This window comes from Aythya ferina (assembly GCF_964211825.1).
Source record: "Aythya ferina genome assembly, chromosome: 1".
Lineage (NCBI taxonomy): Eukaryota > Metazoa > Chordata > Aves > Anseriformes > Anatidae > Aythya > Aythya ferina.
This window is the reverse complement of record NC_140296.1, coordinates 105,927,502-105,951,585: the sequence shown is the minus strand read 5'-3', so window position 1 is coordinate 105,951,585 and position 24,084 is coordinate 105,927,502. Positions and strand designations below refer to the sequence as shown.

The window sequence follows — 24,084 nt, the reverse complement described above, 5'->3', positions numbered from 1 at the left end:
CAGAGAACAGAATAAAATCCTAAGGAGACATTAAAAGTCAGAAAATACCATGACATCATTTCTGTATAAATGGAACATGATACTTGCTTCCATCTTTTTCAAAATTGAACTTAAAGCTTTGGCAGTTAGCAAAGCAATTCTTTTCCCATGATGTGCAATACCTACCAGAATAGTGTAATAAAATTGTTTAGTATATCTTCTTCACTATGAAAAAAAAACAAAAAACAAAAAACAAAACAAAACAAAACAAAAAAAAAAAAAAAAAAAAACAAGACTTCTCTTTGTGTTTAGTATGATAACAACTCTTCTGGGGCTTGGGATGAAACATTAAACTGCCTGTCATTTTTTCAAATCATTATATCGTGACTACTTTGAAGCTGATGTACCCCTTTGAGTCAGGGGTATAAATGTGAGAAGAAGAGTTGAAGCACTGAAAGTAAAACCCCTGGTTAACTGTTACATGTCCACTGACTAGGACCAGCTCTAATTTGGCATGATTTCAGATAATACCCTCAAATGTGATTTGGCTCTTTACTGCTTTAAACAACAGATACAAACTTACAGCTTAGTAAGACAAAGAAATGTAACAGCTTTATGTGGTCATACCAAAATTTACGTGCGTGTATTCCGTTCTGTACTTTGTTAGTTAAAGCCATTGGTTCATAGTCCATAGGTATTTGTAGGATTTCATAGAATCAAAGTATCACAGAATCACAGAACTGTAGGGGTTGGAAGGAACCTCGAAAGATCATCAGGTCCAGCCCCTCTGCCAAAGCTGGTTCCTCAGAGCAGGCTGCCCAGGTAGGCATCCAGACAGGCCTTGAATATCTCCAGAGAAGGAGACTCCACAACCTCCCTAGGCAGCCTGTTCCAATGCTCCGTCACCCTCACCGTGAAGAAGTTCTTTCGCATGTCAGTGCTGAACTTCCTGTGCTCTAACTTGCAGCCTTTGCCCCTTGTCCTATCCCCACAAACTGAGAAGAGGTTGGCTACATCCTTCTGTCCCCTACCCCTCAGATAGTTACATACCCTGAAGAGATGCCCTCTCAGTCTTCTCCAGGCTGAACAAGCCCAGCTCTCTCAGCCTTTCTTCATAGGGAAGATGCTCCAGGCCCCGTATCATCTTTGTGGCCCTCCGTTGGACTCTTTCCAGGAGATCCCTGTCTCTCTTGTACCGGGGAGCCCAGAACTGGACACAGTACTCCAGGTGAGGCCTGACCAGGGCAGAGTAGAGGGGGAGGATCACCTCCCTTGACCTGCTGGCCACACTCCTTTTAATGCACGCCAGGATCCCATTAGCCCTCTTGACCACAATGCTTCTGCCCAACTGCTTATCCAATTCTCTAAGGTTGTCTTCATACAAGAGGTGCTCCAGGACTCTGATCATCCTCATGGCCCTCCTCTGGACACACTCTGCCAAGTTCATGTCCTCTTTATGTTGAGGGCCCCAGAGCTAAATGCAATACTGAAGGTACTCTTTCCTATTAAGAGAAAAAGTGGCAAAAATTGCATGTACAAAACTCAGGTTTATCATAGCTACAGATTTGGTTTGCAATGTCTTGTTAATAAATAGAAGGTCTTGATCAATCTTATTCAGATGGTGGGTACATATTTGTTAAAACTCAATGTAAAACTTGGGTACTGAACCAGCAGAGGAAGTATATTATTCTAGCCATCTGTGAATGCTTAGTTGCAGACATACTTAATTCCACATGCCCAATATTTTATCATAATTGTGTAATTTATCCTATTTTTATGTTTTATATACCCACATAGCCTTCACTGTGGCTAAAGTTCTAAACATTTATTCTGATTTAATATGAAAAAAAAATCAACAAAGGAAAAAAAAAGAAGAAAAAAAATCTAAATGCATTCAGAATTTCCATCTTGAAACCATAGCTACTTTCGATAGGTATGCCATGTGTTTGAAAGTCTGCCTCAAAGTCCATGATACAAAAGAGAGTGAGTTCATAGTTTTATGCAAGACATGAGGGAATGTTTCCTCTGCATCTCCTGTCTTATGTAAATCTCAACTTGGAAGATTAGCAGCTTTCAATGATTTTTAACTGTTCAAATCTTTCTGCTTTAATGCTTTTCTCTGTATGTGGTTTGAAGAGAGGCTGTTCGTGATTCCTAGAAGGAATTCCTAGAATATCTCTTGCTAGAGGTTACAGTTTTCAAAAACATGCAGTTGTGCCATATTGAAGGGATTTTCATAAATGCCAAAGTCACAGAGGAGCACAAGTACTACTGAATGTCAGTGGGACTTAAGTTCCTGAGACATGTATGAAAATCAAAGCTTTCAGTTTACATAGGTTTGAAATCATTAGGAGCTTCAGTAAATTCTTGTGGTGTGTAAATACATTTCTTTGTTTAAATCCAGCGCATTCAATACTGATGTACATGAAAATAATGTATTTCTGCATATATATCTGAATATATAAGTGCTTCAAAATGAATATGGAAATCTTTCACAATCACTTTTTAAAACCCTTTCTATAGATTAGTTGGAAACTAACAGCATTCTGTGATTTAGGGAGGTGTAAAATAGGAATAAATATAGAGAGATATGTTACAGTCTCTTCTGCTTACTGTTTCAGGTGGTCAACAATCTATTCAGGCTCTTGAAAAAATGTATATTTGCAGATCACCTTAATTTTTTTATTCTTCATGCTTGAAATCCCCATTGAAATTTCAGCATTACTAGATTGCTGGATGATAAAGGACATATCTTTTCTGTTCTCAATGAGTGCCAAAGGCAAAAGAATGAAATTTGTATGCAACATTGTCTACGTTACATGTGCATGTTCATTTATCTCAATAACTGACTGTCATCATTGTGTGTGTACATCTTACAATGATAGTAGGAGACCAATACTACTCCAGATGTCAAATTTTCAGGGATAGATTTCTAGCTGCAGGGAACTTGAGCAAAATACCTCAGATTGAGAACACTCTCCTTCTTGTCACTGACCACATTAGACCCTTTTATGTAGTTTCATCTTTGGTTTTTATTTGTTGTTTTCTTCCATCCATGCCTTGAACTTCAATGTTTTTCATATGTGATGTGAGTCATAAGTGTGTGTTCAACAAAAAATGTAATTAAATAATGTATTAATATATTAAAGTAAACAAGGTATGTATTCAGTTGCCTACACAAATTTTGTTGTATTTTGGTGAACAATGAAACTTCTTCAGCTGTTTTGCAAATCAAATAGAAGTAGTATTTTTAAAGGGACATCAGATATTTCTGTGTACTTCTAATGTATATTTTAAAATATTTAAATTTTGAATCACAAAGGGGAAATATGTTTTCTTGATTTGGATGCTACTGAAATTCTGTTATCTTCCAACAACTGAATTCAGAAGATAATTCATTTCCCAGCATGGGTTTAAATTGCTTCTGCCCGACTGCTTATCAGCCTTAAAAATTCCTTAATCGAAGGTAAATAACTTTATAAAGATTAAGAGCTCTCTTTGTTTCCTTTAGAAATAAAAATAAAAATAAGAAATAATAATAATAATTGTGTATAGTAACAAGCATCCTACCAACAGTAGGATAATATAGAATCATAGTATGGTTTGGGCTGGAAGAGACCTTAAAGATTGTTCCAACCCCCCTGCCATGGGAAGAGACACCTCCCACTAGAACAGGTTGCCCAGGGCCTCATCCAACCTGGCTTTGAACACTTCAGGGATGGGGCATCAACAGCTTCCCTGGGCAGCCTGTTCCACTGCCTTACCACTCTCATAGTAAAGAATTTCTTCTTAATGTCTAATCTAAATCTACCTTCTTTTAGTTTAAAAACATTACTTCTTGTCCTATTGCTATATTTCTTGGTAAAGAGTATATTGGGCCCCAGCTTTCCTGTAAGCTTTGTTTAAGTACTGAAAAGCAGCTATAAGGTCTGATGGAGCCTTCTCTTCTCTAGGCTTAACAACGCCAGTTCCCTCAGACTGTCTTCATAGCTCCAGCTTTCTGATCATCTTCATGGCCATCCTCTAGACCTCTTGTAATGGGTCAATGTGTTATGCTGGGGAGCCCCCAGCTGAACACAGTACTTCAGGTGGGGTTTCATGAAAGTAGAGTGGAGGCAGAAAATCAGTGCCCTTGACCTGCTGGCCGTGATTCTTTTGATGCAGCCCAGGATACAGTTGGCATTTTGGGCTGCAAGCATCCATTGCCGGCTAATGTTGAGTTTCTCTTTAACCAACACCCCAAGTCTTTCTTGGCAGGTCTGCTCTCAATCCACTTATTGTCCAGCCTGTGTTTGTGTTTGTAATTGCTCCAGCCCAGGTGCAAGACCTTGGCCTTATTGAACTTCATGAGGATTTTTATTAAGAAAAAGTAATTGCTACACTTGATGTGAAAATGGGATTTATGTCTAGTGCTAATTTTTGCTCTTCATCTATGTCAAACTATAATAGTGCATAGAAAGGAATTGTAGCATTTTCTGCCAATGAGTATTAAACAGACCATTAAATAACTAGTATTGCACTACACAGAATGAAGAAAAGAGGTCTAAATTTGAGAGATTTCAAACTACAGATGTAAAACTAAGCCTCCCCCCCCTTTTTTTTTTCATAAGAAGAGGAAACTAAGTTAGTAGTTTCACTTTTTTCAACGTTTTGTTTGATTTGGAAAGTCACTGCTATCTTTTTTTTTTTTCTTTATCTGCAACAAAACACTTTTCAAGTTAATAAATATTATTAAGTCATTAGTTTCTATTAAAGTATTTTCTGTTATCCTTGTTTTGTCCTAGATCAGAGGAGGAAAGCTTATGATCACATACACAAGAAAGAATGATGCTGGCAAGTATGTTTGTGTTGGAACAAATATGGTTGGAGAACGTGAAAGCGAAGTTGCCGAGCTCACTGTTTTAGGTAAGAACTCTCCATTAAGACTGTGTTAATGAAAATGTCCATGAATATGAAAATATCCAACTTTGTTATTCCTAGGAAGCCTTTAATTAAAGGTCATTGTCAGCTATTTCCTTTTCGGTGTTTATTCTGAAAATGTTTTTTGTCACATTAGCACTCTAGCAAATGGGTGGCAATTAGAATTAGAGAATAAATTAGACTGCAAAAGACATTTAAGATAACCAAGTCCAACCATCAGTTAATGGCTTTGCAGTCTAGCTTTGTTGTTACTACAGAAGACACTTTCATACTTTATCTAACTGAAAATAGTTCCAACGTCCGATGTCCACTGACTGTGACAGTACAATGAAACAATACCGAAACAAAAAGTGACATCTTTAAGAAGAGGCTATATTTTTTCTTTCCTTTTGAAGCAAATCACAATTATTCTATATTTCTATTATACATATTTTTTTGTTTATTATCCGTGCTGAGTGTTGTAAAGATATAACAGGTCTACTTGTTCAAACGATTCTAGTGATAGTTCCTTCAAGCATTAAAACATATTTTCATTTAAGATAACTATCTTAGCTGAAAATTGCATTATTTTGTTGTTGTTGTTGTTATGGCAGAAAAGAAACTGTAACTCCAGTTTCTCAGACTATCTCTCAGATAGACTGTAACTCTCAGACTATCTTCAGCATGTGAGAGTTGCCTTATCCCTGTAGATGAAGCTTTGGTAGTTTTCATTCAAAATGTGTTACATGTAACTTGGCAGTAGGGAAAGCTTGGGTTATCTATTGCTTCTGAAGGAGAAATTAGACTGTTTTTGTTGATTTGGCTGTTGACCAGCACCCCCAGGTCCTCTTCTGCCAGGCAACTTTCCAGCTGCTCTACCCAAAGATTATACTACTGCGTCAGGTTGTTATGACCCAAGTACAGCACCTACATTTATCCTTGCTGATTGTCATGCAATTGGAAACATCCCATCAGTCTAGCCTATCCAGATCTGCAGAGCTCTGGAGAGCCTTCCTACCCTCAAGCAGATCAACATTCCCACCCAACTTGGTGTCGTTTGCAAAGTTACCGAGGGTGCACTCAATCTCCCCATCAATATTATTGATAAAGATAATAAATAAAGCTGGCCATAGTACTGAGCCCTGGGGAGCACCACTTGTGACTAGCCACCAAGCAGATTTAACTCCATTCACAACAACCCTTTGGCCCAGGCCATCCAGTCAGTTTTTACCCAGTGAGCAGTACAGCCATCCATGCCCTGAGCAGCCATTGTCTCCAGGAGAAGGCTGTGGGAAACAGTGTCAAATGCCTTATTAAAGTCACAGCAAACAAGCTACATCCTTTTTCTTGTCCACTAAGCAGGTCTTCTTGTCATGAAGGAGATCAGGTTAGTCAAGTAGGACCTGCCTTTCACAAACCTATGCTGACTGGGTCTGATTACCTGTTTGTCCTATATATGCTGTGTGATGGCACCCAACATGATCTGCTCCATAACTTTCCCTAGCACCGAGGTCAGAATGACAGGCTTGTAATTCTCCAGATCCTCCTTCCTGCCCTTCTTGTAGATGGGCATCACATTTGCCAACCTGCAGTCAACTGGGACCTTCCCAATTAGCCAGGACTGCTGGTAAATTATTGAAAGTGGCTTGGTAAGCACTTCAGCCAGCTCCTTTGGCACTCTTGGGTGCCTATTAGCCCCATAGATTTGTGGGTGTACAAGCAGTGTAGTAAGCTGCTAACCATTTTACCTTGGACTATAAGGGCTTCATTCTTCTCATCAGACTTGAGTACCCTGAGAAGAATTAGTCTTACTAGTAAAGACTGAGGCAAAGAAGGCATAAAATACCTCAGCCTTTTCCTCATCTCTTGTCATTGTTTTCCCCCACATATAATAAAGGGTGGAGATTCTCCTTAGTCCTACTTTCTTAATGATGTACTTTAAAAAAATGTTATGTATATTATCATCTTTTACTGTAGTGGCCAAGTTAAGCTCTATTTGGGCTTCAGCCCTCCTAAATTCTTCCCTGCATGACCTCACAACATCTTTGTAGTCCTTCTGAGTTGTCTGTCTCTCTCTCTGTTGTTGTTTTTGTTTGTTTGTTTGTTTGTTTTTGTTCTGTTTTTTGTTTGTTTGTTTGTTTGTTTGTTTGTTTTTCCTGAGTTACTGAAGAAGCTCTCTGTGCAGACGTGCTAGTCTTCTCCACCAGCTCATCTTTCAGCACATAGGGATGGCCTGCTCCTGTGCCTTCAAGATTTGTGCTGTTCTAGAAAAATGTCCAGCCTTCCTGAACTCCTTTGCCCTTTAGAACAGGGTCCCAGGGGACCCTGTCAAATAGGTCCCTAAAATCAACCCTGTGACAATCCAAAGTAGCAGTTCTACTGACTGCAGAACATATTATTCAGGTTTAAGATGTGTTTTGTCAGTCTTTGGCACTTTTGTGTCTCATTACTTTTTAAAAGTATGATGCAGGCGACTTAAGGTTCTGCTCAGAGTTTTTTATGAAGCAATATTATCCTTAACGAAGTGAAATTATCTGCCATTTTAAAGTTGCTGAGATTGAATATCCAGCAAGACAGTCTTGTAATTTTCTATAACTTTCTGTAAGCTAAGGAAGGATCTTTGTGATCCACCATCCTGGTTCCTTTGTTGTTTTTTATCTTTTTGTTTGAAAACCTTTGAAGGACGTCATATGGAAATTTACTGTCACATAGACTTTTAGAACTTTAGAACTTCAGAACAGAATCTAGAATTGATATAGCCTTCTGGCTATAGTTACATGAGTGAAGTCCCGACACTGGGCTCCTTGTCACCTGTACTGTTTAACTATTCTTCTAACCAGAGAATCACAATATAAACTGTTATATATAATTCATGCTGGAAATGGTCCTCCATCTGGTTTTCCCTTCAAATGAATTTCTGATTTTCAGTTTGGGGAAACTAGTAGGCTTTTATTTTCAAACAGGACAGTAAAGCTTTGTCTGTCTTATCAATCTATGTCTAAAAAATTTTAATACACTTCATTTTTTCAAGTTGGATCTTAGATACAAGTCAAAAGGCATGAGAAACATGCTGACTTCATATATTAATATCTTTCAGCACAAATCTTATGTTTATGGTTTTTGGTTATTTGAAAGTTGAACTTTTGCTTTTAGGTCTGCTTCAAATCAGGGGGAGGATTATATCCCAGAGACTGTAATATTAGAAGATTTCAAAGTGTTCCTTACTAGGCTTTCCTTGTATTTACCAAATAATTGTGTGACAAAGATAGATACTTAGCTAGTATCAGTGTGATTTCCTTTATCCATTTATGCACTTGAATAAGAGAATTAAGAATGGGCAGACAAAAGCTCTTGGGCTATTACTCTTCTGATAGGAAACTGACCTAGAGAACAGTATGGCTCAGGACTCAATTCTAGCCGTGGCCCAGGACTCAAATCTGTTCAACATTTTTATCAATGATCTGCATGCAGGAGTGGAGTGCATCTTCAGCAAGCTTGCTGATGACAAACTAGGAGGTGCTGTTGACTACCTGAAGGGATGAGGAGTATTGTAGAGGGATCTAGATAGATTGGAGCACTGGGCAATTAGCAACAGCATGAAGTTCAGCAAAGGAAAATGCTGGATTCCGTACCTGAGACAGAATAACGCTGGACACGGGTACAGATTGGGAGGCGAGTGGCTGGAGAGCAGCTCAGTTGTAAGGGATCTGGGGGTGCTGGTTGATAGCAGTCTCAGCATGAGCCAGCAGTGGGCAGCCAAGAGGACAAAACACATTTTGGGGTGCAGTAAACAGCATAGCCAGCTGGTCAAAAGTGATTACTTGGTATATTTAGCAGTGGTACAGCCTTGCCTTGAATATTACATGCATTTCTGGGCTTCACAATATAAAAAGGATCTTAATATCTTTGAAAGCTTTGAAAGAAGAGGGCAGCAAAGCTGGTAAAAGGCTGGAAGGCGTGTGCTGTGTGGAAAGGCTGACACCTGGATTGTCTGGTCTGGAGAAGAGGAGGCTGAGAGACGACCTCACTGCTCTTTGCAGCTTCCTGAGGAGAAGCAGAGAAGGAGGTGTCAGTCTCTGTTCCCTGATCACTGATGAAAGGACACAAGGGAATGGCACAAAGCCAGGAGAGGTTCAGACTGGACATTGGGAAAAGTTTCTTCACCATGAGGGTGGTCAAATGCTGAAACAGGCTTCCTGGTGAGGTGGTTCATGCCCCATGCCTGTAAGTGTTCAAGAGGCATTTGGGTAATGCCCTCATTCATATACTTCAACTTTTGGTTAGCCCTGAAGTGGTGACGCAGTTGGACTTGATGATCTTTGTAGGTCCCTTCCAACTGAGCTGTTCTATTTTGTTCTGTTTTCTTCAATGGCATCCCTCAAAAATGTATATAAAACATTGGATATATTAAAAAGGAAATAAAGATTAAAATGCAGAAAAATAAAACAGTGTTGTAGAGATCTTCCATGTTTCATAAGTGAGATATACAAAATGAGCTGAAACTGAATATTGCAGTTGTGCTTGTATCCCAGTTCTTCAGAGGTGGGGTAGATGGCACTCTGAAGTGGAGAAAACTGCCTTCAGGTAAATATTTTATTATAAGTACATAGAATACAAATGGATCAGGCACACAAGAGTCTACAGAAGTATGGAAAAAAAAAATCAACTCATTTGTAAAAAAATTAAAAAAAAAAAACTCATTGTTTGGCCAAGCGTGCTGATAGTTCCTACCTTCTTGGTTTTACAGTACAATCAGAATTATGTACATGTAAAACACAACATTAAGACTCATTGTACAGTCATATCTTTACATCAGATTTAAGGAGTCCTAAAAAGATAAAATCCGGTAATGGAAACAGTGACAAAAACATTCACTGCAAGTGTTCCTGGATGTTATTGTAATTTAAGTGCTTTTGATATTATTGCTGTATATCTGAACATTCACAATGGTGTGATTTGTGTCCAAATGAATATAGGTATTTGGGGATTTACTTTGCTGACCTTTTACAATGCTGTCTTGGTGTAGATAAAGTCACTTCATCTTATTTTCATTACTGAAAGTTGTAGACTGATAAGAAGTATACAGAGTTGTCAGAAAAGTAGGCCTCTTGTGTTGTGGTTTTTTTTTCACTGTTGCACAGCAATCATGTCCTTACCAGATCAGTCCTTTATATTTTGCAGGATTAAACTGAATATTCTTCCTCAAAGGATTCTTACTGTGATGCTTAAGCTGGAACATTTTTCTTTTATTCAGGATTGTGGTTTTACTGCACCTATAAGAAAATGGGGGGGGGGGGGGGGAGAGGGGGGGAGGAGAGGCTACTAATGTATTTTTGATTTAATTAATTGAAAAAACAACTAATTAGAAATTTAATTTCTAAGTCATGATTTAGATTCATATATTTAGGTCCTTGTTTTATTTCTCACTTCTTGAATACAAAACCAGGCTTTAACTGACAGCATTATCAGCCTGGTTGTAAAGCAAAGCAAAGGTAAATTTTCTACGAGACTGGTGTCCCGTTTGTCTGGACATCCTCCAGACTAAAGGAAATTTTTCTATAGCGTTTTGCTTAGTTGTCACTTCTACTTCATTCCTTTTTGAACCATTCAATGGTTTTATAATACCGAATTTGTAAACACTTATCTGCATAGTGGAAGTGATATTTGTGAAGTGTGGTATTAGTCAAACGTAACACAAATGTCAGATGCTAAGAATATAAAGCTGTCTCTTTATCCTTCTGTCAGGTTCGTTTGTACTCCTATGAGAAATCTGTGGCATATTTTGGAGTATTCACAGTTCCTCATGGTGCCAGTGGCTTCAGACTCATCCAGTTCCAGGGAGATGATATGTATATCTTTAATACATACAAGTCAAAACATGCAACTGTCTTCTCATTTCTCTCAGAGCTTTCACAGCTTTATAGGCAAAAAGGTCATCTGCCTTAGGCAAAGGAACCTGCAAAGTGCTCTCATGTTCTTTTTTGGACATCTTTTTTGTCATTAGATGCTGCCTGTCAGGATGAGTAATTCTTCTTGGAGTATCCCAGTAATTCTTAAAATACTTCTCTTCTTTGTGCATGTGAAAACCTCACTGCACCACTCTGGTATAAAACTCTATGGACAGTAGAGCACCATAAACTTTGGACCCTGTTGCAGGTAGAAAAATGTATGGATTCCTTTCTTGAAATTTCTAGCTTCTAGTTGGGTTGCCACAATAGCACAGCCTGTGCTGAGGTCTCTTTTCAGAAAACCTGAGAGAATTGTGCAAAATGTGTGTTTCTGACTCTGGTGAGACAGGACGGGGGTCATCCATGTCCTACCATGTGAGTCAGGGATAACAGCAGTGTTTATTAGCAATAATTAGAGAGAAGACCCTGTAGGTATTTTTGGCTTACTTTATTTTGTGTGTTTTATTTTCATTAAAGAAAATTTTATAATGTAGCACTGGAAATGACCATCATGTGCTAGCTGCTGCTGACGTGCAAGCAACCTCATAGAGCTAGTGTGCTGGGCATTACTTGGAATTTATATGCACCATTGAGTCACAGCCTCTAGTAAGATAGTATTTAGTTTGTGCCTTCTGTCTTTTTGAAGCGGTGCAGCAGAGGAGTAGTCATTTGTCTGAGGCCTTGCAGCAGGTCTGCTTCTTTTTAAGGGTCAATGCATATTCAACTTGCGTATTCAATAAGATGTGATTTTCTTTAGGTATATGTGATGTACCTAAGCCTGAAGAAGAAAAGGCTCCTGGGTAACCTTAATGCACCTTTTCAGTAGCTAAAGGGGGCTTATTAAAAAAGATGGAAAGCAGCTTTTTGCTCAGGCACACAATGACAGGACAAGGGGGAATGGTTTTAAACTAAAAGAGAAGAGGTTTAGATTAGAGGTTAGGAAGAAATTCTTCACTCAAAGGGTGGTGAGGCACTGACACAGGTTGCCCAGAGAAGCTGTGGATGCCCCATCCCTGGAGGTGTTCAAGGCCAGATTGGATGGGGCTTTGAGCAACCTGGTGTGGTGCGAGGTGTCCCTGTCTGTGGCAGGGGGATGTGAACTAGATGGTCTTTAAGGTCCCTTCCAATCCAAACCATTCTATGTTTCTGTGATGTGATGATATATAAGAATTAAGCTTGGATCCTGAACTACCATTGAGACTACTGTACTGAGATGAATAATGCTAGGTATTTATACAGCTACAGGTCTTCTGCTTATTGTCTGAGCTTTTCTCCTGGGGCAAAGAGCTAGAGGAGCAGTGGCAAAATCAGCTCCATTGGATTCATCCCACTCTTCCTGTTCTCTAACAGCTGGAACTGAGGAAAAATCACAATTCGGGCACAAAACTGCTGAACTAATCCTTTAATCCTTTTTTTATTATTATTATTTTTTCCTTTAGAAAGACCATCTTTTGTGAAGAGACCAAGTAATTTGGCTGTAACTGTGGATGATAGTGCTGAGTTTAAATGTGAGGCAAGAGGTGACCCCGTCCCTACAGTAAGATGGAGGAAAGATGATGGGGAATTACCAAAAGCAAGGTACAGTATATGGAGTTAACTTTCTGATGACATTTAGTTTGGTATATGATGTTGCCATTCAACATTTGACTGCTAACATTTCTTGTTCTTGAATAGAAAAGGCTTCATAAGTCATTGAGCTCAATTTGAAGTTATCAGTTATATTAAAACTTAAGAATTGCTTGTTCTAAGCCTTTCATTGTGACAACATGAAAAAAAAATACACCTCAGTTCAGTCAGTAATATCTGAAATAGATTAAGATTTCACCTGAAAAACCTTCTGTAATTATTAAAACTTTGAGGGAATGTATAACAGTTAATAAATTCGCTTACAACATCAAGAAGTGTATACTGGAATTGCAATTGATGTAAAATGTAGTCTGTTAATGTACCAAGCTGTCTTGGTTATATATGGTTTTCTTATTAAATCTCTAATTTATTTTTTTTCTGTCCTTGCTCTAATTCAGGCCAATAAGTAAAACACCTTATTAAAGGAAAATACAATTCCGTGATAGATAATACATTTATTTACTTGAAATACCCATACATACATCAGTTGAAAACCTATTGAGAGAGGTTTTCAAATCCCTCCTAAGCAGGAGGGATTTGAAAGAAGACACAGTAACAGTTGGCTCCTGTCATCCAAATTCATTTTTCTGTTAATCTAGTCTATACCTTTAATAAAAAGTATTGTGTTTTTAAGAGGAAAATATGGTTCCATGAAGAGAAACACATTGACAGCATTATACAAAGAAGAGGAAAAAAAAGGTGATGAAAGGACAGGAAATGGTGAAAGGCCACACATCATTCTTTAGAAAAATTATTGAATGAGTTGCGATTTATACTGAAGTTTAACCAATTCTGATCTTTCTGAGGACAATATTTTCTTTTCAACTATATTAAAAAATAAAATAAAATCTTTCATTCAGATGGAAAAAGTATGGAGAGAATGATTACTATTATTAAATTTACCTGTTAAGACAGTTCTAATAATTAAAAAGTTCTGTGGTAGAACCTTATAATTGTATTACACTAGTGAAATTCTACTGGTGCCAGCGAAACTGACTCATGTTGCAAATAAAATTAGAATCAGGTTTTCAAATTTATAAATATATATTTTGCTTCAAAATCTTTGTTTTTACATTATTGATTTACAATAATTTTAAAATATTTTTATTTATAAGGGAAATGTATAAATAAAAATATTTCAGAGGAAAAACACGGTATTCCTTCCTACCCTTTACAGAAGTTATACAAAGTTCTACCTTTTTTCTTGTTCATTATATATTACTATGTATATTTAAAGATACGAAATCCGTGATGATCATACCTTGAAAATACGGAAAGTTATGGCAGGAGACATGGGCTCATATACTTGCGTTGCAGAAAATATGGTTGGAAAAGCTGAAGCATCAGCTACTCTAACAGTGCAAGGTAAGAATGTTTCTTTATATATTATTCTAACCCAGAATTAAGAGAAATGGATTTTCTCTGTGGCAAATTTAGGGAGTTGTTATACACAGACTAGTTGTGTCTATAAACAACTCATAGAGTTGCTACTTACACCATATATCTATGCCGTGCTGTGTAAAAAAAAAAAAAAAAAAAAAAGCAAAAATAACATTTTAGTTTAAGCTGTATTCAGCTTAATGGAACAGAAGCATTTCGTATGTAACATTTTTCTTAAGAGTCTTTACCTTACCAGGGTGGGAAATTGAATACATTTTGAATTTCAGTGTGTTCAGAATTGTGTTATTTACAAGCTTTTTATCTGAAACACTAACAGAACGAATAAAACCAGTTTTAGCAAACTACATTACTTTAAATTTAGTTTCAATTATCTGCTGATTTTTTTTCAATTAAATGCAGTAAATAAGCATTGAATGATAAATCTGTGTGTATATCTTATAATGCATTAACCCAGACCACTGGAATTTCAGTTGTTTTTTCATTATAAAAGCATGTCATAGCACTACTGTTTCTCTGTAAGATAAAATTCAGTGGAACTCAGTGTATTAATATGTATAAAGAGTCTTCATTGCCTTTATATACACAATCCAGATGTTCACCATTCAGATAATCCCTTTCTTCCTTTCCTGGCTAGCAGACAGGCAATGATGTCATACTGATGCTTTTTTTTTTTTTTTTCAACACGCTGATGGTCCTCCTGTCCTTTTTTCTGTTTAGTGGGAATTAGTCATTATGAAGTTCTAGGGAAGTATAGGCTTAAAAGTATTTTATTTGGTAACTGCACTCTATTTTGACACATTTACTGTAGCAGGAAAGGTCTTGTCCTTAACCTGATCTCCTTTTTCCACTAGAAACATTTGGTATCCTTAACATCTGTAGCCATTAGGAAAATACAGGAAGGATTATTTTTGTTGGAGGTCTCATAAAAAATTTTGAGATGTTCTCTTTTGTTAAGTCATCATGATGTTTATACATCAAAACTGATATCTTATGTTTGCAAAATAATCATCTCTTATGCTCAGTGTTTTAGAATAAAAGATGAACAGGTGAGCAGTAAGCACAGTTTATTCCAAAGAAAAAGCTTGATTTTTGATATATTCTTTTTTAACGGCTATTTGTTCTGAAGATCATGTCTTATGTCAACTGACAACTGTTAATCTTTTAGAATATCAATTAATTTAGAATATCAATTAATAATCAGTATTAAGAACATTTCCTCTATGACTGGTTGAGTAGATACCTTTCTGGAAATAAGCTATGTCCCTAGTCCTCCTCAGTCTTATTCAAATAATCTGCAGACACATTCTGGTAATGTCATATTGGTTGATGGTACTACTCAGATCTAAAATTACCTAAGTTTATAGTTGATAGAGATCTAGAGTGAGATCTTTTGAATTTTGATAATAAAACAGTATTTCTTTGTAAGCATTTATATTACACAGTGGATGTTTACACTGTAAAAGCTTTGCTCTGCAGATACTGTTATACAATAATTGGTTTCCCAGCATGAATGGATTATCTCCTGAGCTATTTTTCTATGCTAATGTGTCTGTAGAATGGATTGATGCGAGAAATTGTGATGTGTGGGGCCAATTTGTAGTTTATAATGCAGTAAATTATGATCAAAATCCATTTATTAAAGTATATAGGAGACCTAGGTTTATGGAAGAAAAGAAAGAAAAAGAAAAAAAAAAGACTCCTCTAGAGAGCATGCATTTCTAGAGAGCAGGTATTTTTTCACATTTTTCCTTCTTTTTCTCCTGTTTCTTCTCTCCTACTGCTCTTCTTGTTTGGTCCCTGCTTTCCCTCCTCTGCCCTCTTATTTAAACCACATCTTCTGAAGGGTCAGCTTATTGGCTACACTACATCTAGAGAGGTAGATGTGATCTTGTTTCAGTGTTAAGATGATAATGATCTGACAGCATTCATGGGCATATGAGCATATTCCCACAGCTCATCAAGGAAAATATTTTTTCATTTATATGAGTTAGTATTTTTTCAGGCTGATTTAAGGAATGGAAATGACAAGTCTCTTCTGTGCTTTTGGTAGTTTTCATATGTTCTGTTGATGAAGGAATAATACATAAGTTGGGGGGGGGTATGCTGGATAGAGTTATTTCTTATGCATATTTGGGCAATGTTACAAACCATGGCCTCAGAATTTGAATCTGCAGCTGTGTATCTGTCCTTTTTAAATTCAACAAAAGACAAATAAAGGTTGGTTTGTTTGTTCCCTCGGTATCTCTGGGATAGGCAGTGGTGTTTTCATGCCAGACAGCCCTCCAAAGAAACAATATGGGAGTTGTTAACGGTAACAACTCCAGAGGACATGTCTGTTTAGGTAGGGGTGGTCATAGTCTGACAAGTGTCTATGCTGTTAAAGTGCTACCCTGCATGAAATGTGACATAGAGCAGAAAGTGCTGTAAGTGATGCTCTTCAGGATGCTTCTCAGTCTTTTGGCTTTGTGGAACTGCTATGATGATAGATCCTCTTCCTGCACTCATCATTTTCCAGGCTTGATTGAATTGTGTAAGTTCTGTAGCCTGCAGGGTTATCTAGGGTATTAAGAAGTGGAGATTGTAGCACGGTGGCTAATGGAGATACTTAGGTGGCAGGGATGTGACGATGAGAGGTGGTGAATAGCTAACCTGGTGTCTCAACAGAGAGCTAGCTGGGATCTAGCTGTACTGCTAGCCTTCAGCTCAGCACTGACACTGCTTTGGTCTAGCAGACATCTAGCAGTAGGTAAGACATGCCCTGCAGTGCTCCATAAAACTCTGCATGGCATCCTCTAAGCTAGTAATGCTTCTGGGAACGAGCTGTCTCTGTATCTGTGGACTAGTAACTATCAGCTCAGATTATTCAACTACATATAATGGGATACTGATGGCAGAAAATACGGAAGAGGGGAGGAGATACCAATTCCATTTCAGTGTTTTACATGTACTTACTCAAGCCAACAGCATCATGGGTTCTGATTACTGGGATCAGTATTTCCCTGCATACAGACTCCAAACTTTGGGGATTGTAACTGTTTCCTCTCAATATATAAGGTACAGATGTTGTATTTTTATTCAGTTTCACTAAAATTACTAAACCAAATTTGGAGTTCTATATTGACATAGAAGCTCGAACCCCTCATTTAGTCTTTTAGTATTGTAGTTTAAAAGTATTTCCATCTTTCAAGTTGTTTGTCAGGTTATCTTATTTTCTTCCTTGAAAACTAAATACTTAAGAAAACTTAATTCTACTGTTTTTGTGTTTTTGTTTTGTTTTGTTTTGTTTTGTTTTTGCATTCTCCTAAAATTAGAGAGCCTCAGTCTGTTGTTTTCATTTTGTATCAATGTGTAGCACATATGTAAGGCATCCGTAGACATACTGAATACACACAGTAGAGTTTAATTCAGGAGATGATTAATTATTGAATAAATACCTCAATCAATACAAGCTGCCAGGAAGCAGCCTGGAGTACAATACATTTTATTTTACCAGACTCTAATAAGTACCTGATGTGCTCCAGCAAACGGAAGTGATGGCCAAAAATGTATCTCTGGACCCACTGGATTTATCTCTTAGTTTCCAGCACTAAGTAAATTGGATATATTTATCGTGCATAATTTTAATATATATGCAAGATGCTTTTAATGTTTTCATGGAGATGTCTATTATGTGTTTTTCTTAGTTTTATGCCTTTAAGCAGGACTGTAGAAATGGTAATATTATATACAATTTAACTGAATCCCATATTCCTGAGAAATATAAAATTGCCATGAATATGTGCCTCAGAACCTCAGTTCTAAAACAGAATTAGTTTTACCATTAATCGAAATAGCAGTAGGCTTTCTTCAGAAACCAGCAAATTTCACATTTAATCATAAAAATGCTTTCAAGTAAATCTAGCAACAAAAGGTTTCACTTATTTTCCCCTAGTTCCATTTGCTTTGCTCCCATTTGCAGTACTTAATTAGGCTTTTTTTTTTTTTTTTTTTTTTTAACATCCATTTTAATAAGATTTCTATGCTTTATGTTGAAATGAGATTTACTCTCTAAAACAACTGCAAATTATGATTCCAGGGGAAGTCTTCCTAGGCTGTAGGCCAAGAACTGTTATAGCAAATACATGTATGACAGTGTCGTTGTTGCTCAGCAGGAGTTGAAGAGGTTAAGTACATCAGGTGAGCAGGTCTCCACAAAATACCCCTGATGTTGACTATGGGTTGGTCACCAGCAGGTTGGTAGTGAACGGCAATCGTCAAACTTTGTGTTCTTTTTAGGTCCTTTTCATCAAAAAGTGACTGTGTAGGAGCTTGTAGTATTAGTTGTAGTGCCCCGTCTAATACACACCCAAGCATGCTGCAGCAGTAACTGAACACTGCATTGTAAATGTTGGCATTCAAAGGCACTAAGCATATTCAATGTTACTGGTTTGGCAGGAAGAAGGAAGAATTCCTGTGGAAATAGCTCTGGCAAATTCATATTTTGCAGTGGTACTCTTTGATATCAAGGCTGTTCTGGTTTATGATGTCATTACTGTTAGGAATAACAGAAATTGCCTATGGGGTATCCACCCTACAGTGATAAGAACTTTCTATAAATGACTTCTGGCTGGGATTTTGCTGGACTGGTCAACTGACAAGGAATTCTAATCAGAAAAGGTGGCACATGCATTAGGTCTGGAATTTCCTCTGCCTTTTACCTCCCTCTTTGTGCAAAGTAGCTTCAAGGCAGGCCATATAAGACATCTATTTGATTAGGCTTCTGGGTAGGGCTAGGAAAACCACCCTGAATAGAAGAGAATGGGATTTGCTCTTTTATCTGTCAGATACCATGTAAATGTTTCCACTGTGTCAGGTTGCTGGTACACATTATAAGTTGGCTGTAAATGTAATTGCTTTATAGGTATCTGAGATACAAACATTAAAATAACAAAGACAAGATATGAATTTTTATGGGATTTAAAAAAAAATGCCATTGGGGTATATATTGGCTACTATGTGTTTTGCAGTGAAGGCCTCACTGGATCATTAAATGCTTTAATTTTAAAACAGGGATTTGGATTTAAATCTTTAAATTTAAACTTGTCTATGTGGTCAGTATTTCTCCCTTTTGAAAGTATTGATTTTAAGCAATATTGAGTCTTACATTTCCATGAAGGAGAAAGGAATAATAGTGATTGATGAAATTCAGTTTTTTTTTTTTTTTTTTTTTTTTAATTAATAAACTTTTGGCAGGATAAGTGAGGGGAGCTATCTCTTGTGGTTTGTGTAGCTTAAAGGCACAGCCCTTTCCCCATTGATGACTTCTGTAAACTATGACAGTACTTCAGATTTCTATCAATGATCAGAGGAGTTTGACTGCCACCTATTTCTGGTTAGAGAATATAAATCTTAGAAGTTAATCAGAGGGAAATGAGGAAACTATCTGAAGAAGAGGTTAGTGCCCTGAAGGTGCTTGTTCTACTGATGCGAGTGATGAACACTAAGATTCCTGAAGCATTTCTGAAATGCAGGGAAAGAAGGAAACAGTAAATATTTCAAAAATTAAAAAGAAAAAGGTTTATAGTTGCTTTAAATCCATGTAACATATTTCAATAAACAACTGCTTCTATGTTTTTTAAGTTTTTAACTGGAGGTTTTTTTGTTTGTTTGTTTGTTTTACATAGTATCTCATAACAATGACTACAATTACTTACGTGGAAAAAATGCTTAAAAACTTTAGAGAACTGTTACTGTAATTTAGCACTTTATAACAAGAAGTTGAGACAGATGTTTCTTAGCAAGTAGAGCATAAGGAGTCCAAATAATTTGGAGAAACATTACTGGAGAGATATGTTGAAGCTAGAGGCTTTCTCCTGCAGGAAGAGATTAATTTACTGTAAAATTCTTAAAAATTACACCTTTTAATCACTCAGTGCAGAGAATTTAAGAAAGTAGATGTGTGTAGAATAAATCAGCACTCAATTAAAAAGTAGCACAGATTCTTTTCTAGTGCCTGCGATTTCCTAAACCCCATGGCTAAGGAAAAATCAATTGTTTCTGTATCAGGCGTGTGTGCGTGACTGCTGTTGTAAAGATAACATTTCAACAGTTTTGCCATTAAAATAGACAAAGAAGAATTTTACTGCAAAATGTTGTGTTTGGGGATTTATATGTAAAATTAAATAGAGTGCAAGGAATAACAACTTACATGGGCTACTCATTAAACAGTATTTCTGCTGTACGCTCATTCTGAAATAAATATAGGCCTTATTAAGTTACGCTAAACATCTGTAAAAAAGTAACACCCTTTTTCTGGCCTTGTTTCTAACCTGTAAGTAATTTTCATAAGGACTATACAGTGATTATAGTACACTCCCTTACTTATGTTACATTACATGCATCATTAAAATCAGTCATCTCTGTGAATTAGTTCTTGACAAAAAATGCTGACTTATAACAGCAGTGTTCAAACATTATTTCGCTAAGCTGTTTTAGGCACTGTTTGTGTCTATGAATTATGTTTTGTTTGAACACTAAAATAGGTTATTGTTAGGTGCTGAATAACACTCCAGAATAAATATGAGTAATAAAGTATCTTGCAGTCTTTACAAGCAAATTGTGTCACCTAGTAGGCTCAGTATCATGAGCTTCCAGTGCAAGAAAAAAACAGCTTAAACTGCTAAACATGAAGTATGCTCTTATTATTCTTAGTGGGAGAACTGCATGTCGTTCTTGTCCCAATGACTGCACATTAATTCCTGAAGTTTGAAGTTAATTTTTTTTTCATTTGATTATGGAATAGGATGAGAGGGTTAGGAAACAAACTGGATGGATGGACATCAGGTTGCTTTGCTGTGTTCTCATAAATATCCAATGCACTCTAAACACAACTCTGAGGGGGATTTTGTTCTCTTTGCATCTTTCAGTGTCATATAGGATAGTCCACCTACGACTTGTATTTCCTCAAATGAAACAGCTGCTCTCTTCTTTGGTACAGTTAAGGTAGCACATTGATACCTGGGTTTTAGGAAAGAGGAAATTTCAAGTCACCCAAGAGTTCTGCTGCAATCCAGTCTTTCTGAAACCTATTCCTTACCTTTCTCTTGAGTTACTGTGTGCTCAGATCTTGTCAGACTTTTTTCCTTAAAGTGTGTTACTAACCTAAATAAAAACAGAACCTCAAAACTTGTTTGCTAATATCCCTAGATTATCACAGCTGCCATAACACTTCATTTCAGACTACCAGTAATTTTGATAGTGTTAGTCTTTTTGTAAAGGTGAACCACTGCCTCACTGTATGAAAAACAGTCTGAGTGTTGTTTTTATTTTTCGTTTGTTTGTTTCTGAAGATTGTGTTTATTTCTTTAGGCAGCTTTCCATCTGCCTCACACTAAAAATCCCTGGTACCTGATGCCTATTTTGATCTGATGATTTGTTCTTAAATGTTGCAACTTTTACTACCTGTAATTAACATCTATTAATGTGTCCTAGTTACCTTGTAGATAACACTATCAATGAAGTAAGATCAGGTATTACTGGGCTATTTGTAGACCTGGGTTGTCTGTATGTGAGGAAGTATCTCCCTTATAACAAGAAAGAGAAGTCTAGATTCCTTTTGAAATAGTATCTGTTTCAGTTGGCAGTATTCCTTAGTGAGTATTGCATGTAAAATAATAATAATAATTTATAATGATCAAAAGTTACTTCGCTGTGGAGGTTTATTGTCCTTTCGTTTTTAGTGTGTGTTTGGTATCTATTAATCATGGGGCTTTGGCCACTTCTCACAAATAGCTTTTACTTATTAGAAGAATGTTGCTATGGATTTTAAATACCTCTTTCGAAGAAGAAAACTGCTATCATAAACAGCTGGGGAAAAAATTACATTCCATTTCCTTTTTAGCTCTACTATCTTTTATTGTAAGTTAAAAATGCAGTAGGGTGCTCCTGAGAATTCTTCAAATAGTATCCAGCTGTCATATTCTTTTTGTACTTCTGCACAGCTTACTTAAAAATTATCTATCCTTTTTCACTCTTTTAAAAGGCTTTAGTATAAATATTTGTGGCTATGACTGCTTAGATTGCAGCAGCGCCTAAAATTACCTCAGTGCTTTTTAAACAGAGGGCAAGACAAGCATTCTCCAGAAAAGCCTGGGAAACAGAACTCCACAGTTCACTGCATTGCTCTGGTTTTTAAATAGATGAAATTAAGCCTCTCCTAAGTGTGTTCACTAAATTGTATTTAGTTTATAAGATGGTTTAGGAGGACCAAGAGCAAGGATGGAACAGAGGAGGGTAGGAGAGGAACTTCTGGAAGGACTTAAATCGCTCCCTCTCTGTCTTCCACCCCCCATATTTTAGATTTCCACTGTCACCCCAAGGCATTGACTACAGGATTTATGAACATTATAAACTGAGAGTATTACATGTATTAACCTGAGAAGTGCTGCCTTTTAAAACTACACTGCAAAGTCTCTTTCCACATTTTTGATTTTATCATAAAAATCTTCATTAACTCCTGAAAAAGGTGAGATTGCAAGCTTTCTGATTTTGTAGCTAGTATCAGCAAAATCATTTGCAAATCAAAAAATCTTGTGTGAGTACATTGTGCAGACTGTTCTGTTCCCAGAGATTTTTGCAGTAGGTTTCTTCCCAACACACAAGAGGGCTACTTGTGTAGCCCTCTTCATCTCGACTCTAAATGTTTTTTAGGGAAGATTTGCTCTCAAGCAAACATTGATATAATTTCACAACTGAGACACAGCTGAGAGAGCACCAGTTTTCACTACCCAACCCTATCAATTAGAATTTAGAAGAAAAGAAAAAAAATCACCTCTCAGCCCAAATTAAATCTCAAAATGACCAGAAATCTACATGGACATCCTCATGTCTGTCTCTCCCCAGTATGTGTGCTAACTCGAAGTGTAATTACATTTTCAAGGCTGCATTTGTACTGTCAGCAGGAAGGAACAGTACTTGTCTTTTTCTTTGTGAGACCACTTTCCCTTGACGCACATTAGATCTCCTGAGTCACCTGCCCTTTTACTCTGGGTACCAAGCCAGCAGGTAGAAGCCCACGTCCCCTGCTGAATCTGAGAATATATTCTGCTTGCCTGATCAGAGTAAACTGGCTGCCCAGTTTCCAGACTGCAGCTGCCTCACGACCACTGGCTCAGAGTGCAGCAGGTAAGTGTGGTGAGAAGTGCAGCTGGCAGTCCACCAGCACCCTGATGGTGGCACATTCATGACAAGCACAGATTGTACTCAGCCTGTTTCCAAGTTGCTGCCCAGCACGTGGCAAGTCTTTGTTGTTCTGACACCTCACAGAGGAGAGAATGTGTGTCAACTATAAACAAACAAAAAGAAAGAAACAAATAAAAAATTGTTGTGAAATATGTTGAGGAACACAGCAGTTAATTAATACTGAAATTTCTTCCATTATTAAGTGTTCAGTGCATGAAACTGAAACATTGTTTTGGGTTTCTAGATTTCTACTACTACTTGCGGTGATCCCAAGTATCAGAATCGTTTATCCTAATGCACGATCAACAGTTTTCTATTTTAATTTAATTCTCTTTCTTATAACACTGTTATAGAATATAATCCATCTGCTTCTCCTCTCCAGTCTATTTTGATTTCCATCTTCTCATCTTTGCTCATTTGAAGTTACAGTAGTCACTTGCTCTTATAAACTGAAGAAGTGTTTATCTGATATATCATCAACAACCCAAAACAGAATTTTTCCAGTCATCATAAATGTAATTAACCATGATCACTCCCTTGCCAGGGTTTGGAATTACAAGTCCTCACTTTTGATTTGAAACATCAAAAAAGCACATGTAAACATTTTCCCTGAACTATATGTGGTTGTGGCATGCTTGGAGCCAGACTGTTAGACCTTTCCTCAGAAGTTTGTACTGCACTATATCACACTTCATGCCCTGGAGCTATATACTGTGTAAGCATTCATGGTGAGTAAAGGTGTCCCAGTCTGGTCTTTTAAGAATGTGAATTTTAGCACAAAATATGGAAAATGTAAACTATTTGTATATAGAGAGAGACCTCAAGAAATGACAGTTGAAAATGCAAAGGCCAGTGAGGATGAAAAAGGATATACCCTGTTTCTTTTGTAATGTATCTGGTAATGTTTTCCCATGTTTTTCACAGGTTGTAGTCAGGAGACAGCTGAATGGCAGCATTTTTATATTTATTTATTTATTTATTTATTTATTTATTATTATTATTTTTCAGAACA

General features: G+C 37.0%; 1 protein-coding gene across 11 annotated transcripts in view; it reads left to right on the top strand.

Annotated features, from left to right (window-relative positions):
• The window catches only part of ROBO1 (roundabout guidance receptor 1), a 737,333-nt gene that overhangs the window by 638,570 nt on the left and 74,679 nt on the right, over nucleotides 1–24,084 (top strand). For all 11 annotated transcript variants that reach the window (XM_084506318.1, XM_084506315.1, XM_084506317.1 and 8 more), the window contains 3 exons: nucleotides 4,764–4,884; nucleotides 12,266–12,404; nucleotides 13,690–13,817. In XM_084506318.1, the coding sequence (XP_084362444.1) occupies nucleotides 4,764–4,884; nucleotides 12,266–12,404; nucleotides 13,690–13,817 (388 nt within the window). The remainder of the gene's footprint in view (nucleotides 1–4,763; nucleotides 4,885–12,265; nucleotides 12,405–13,689; nucleotides 13,818–24,084) is intronic.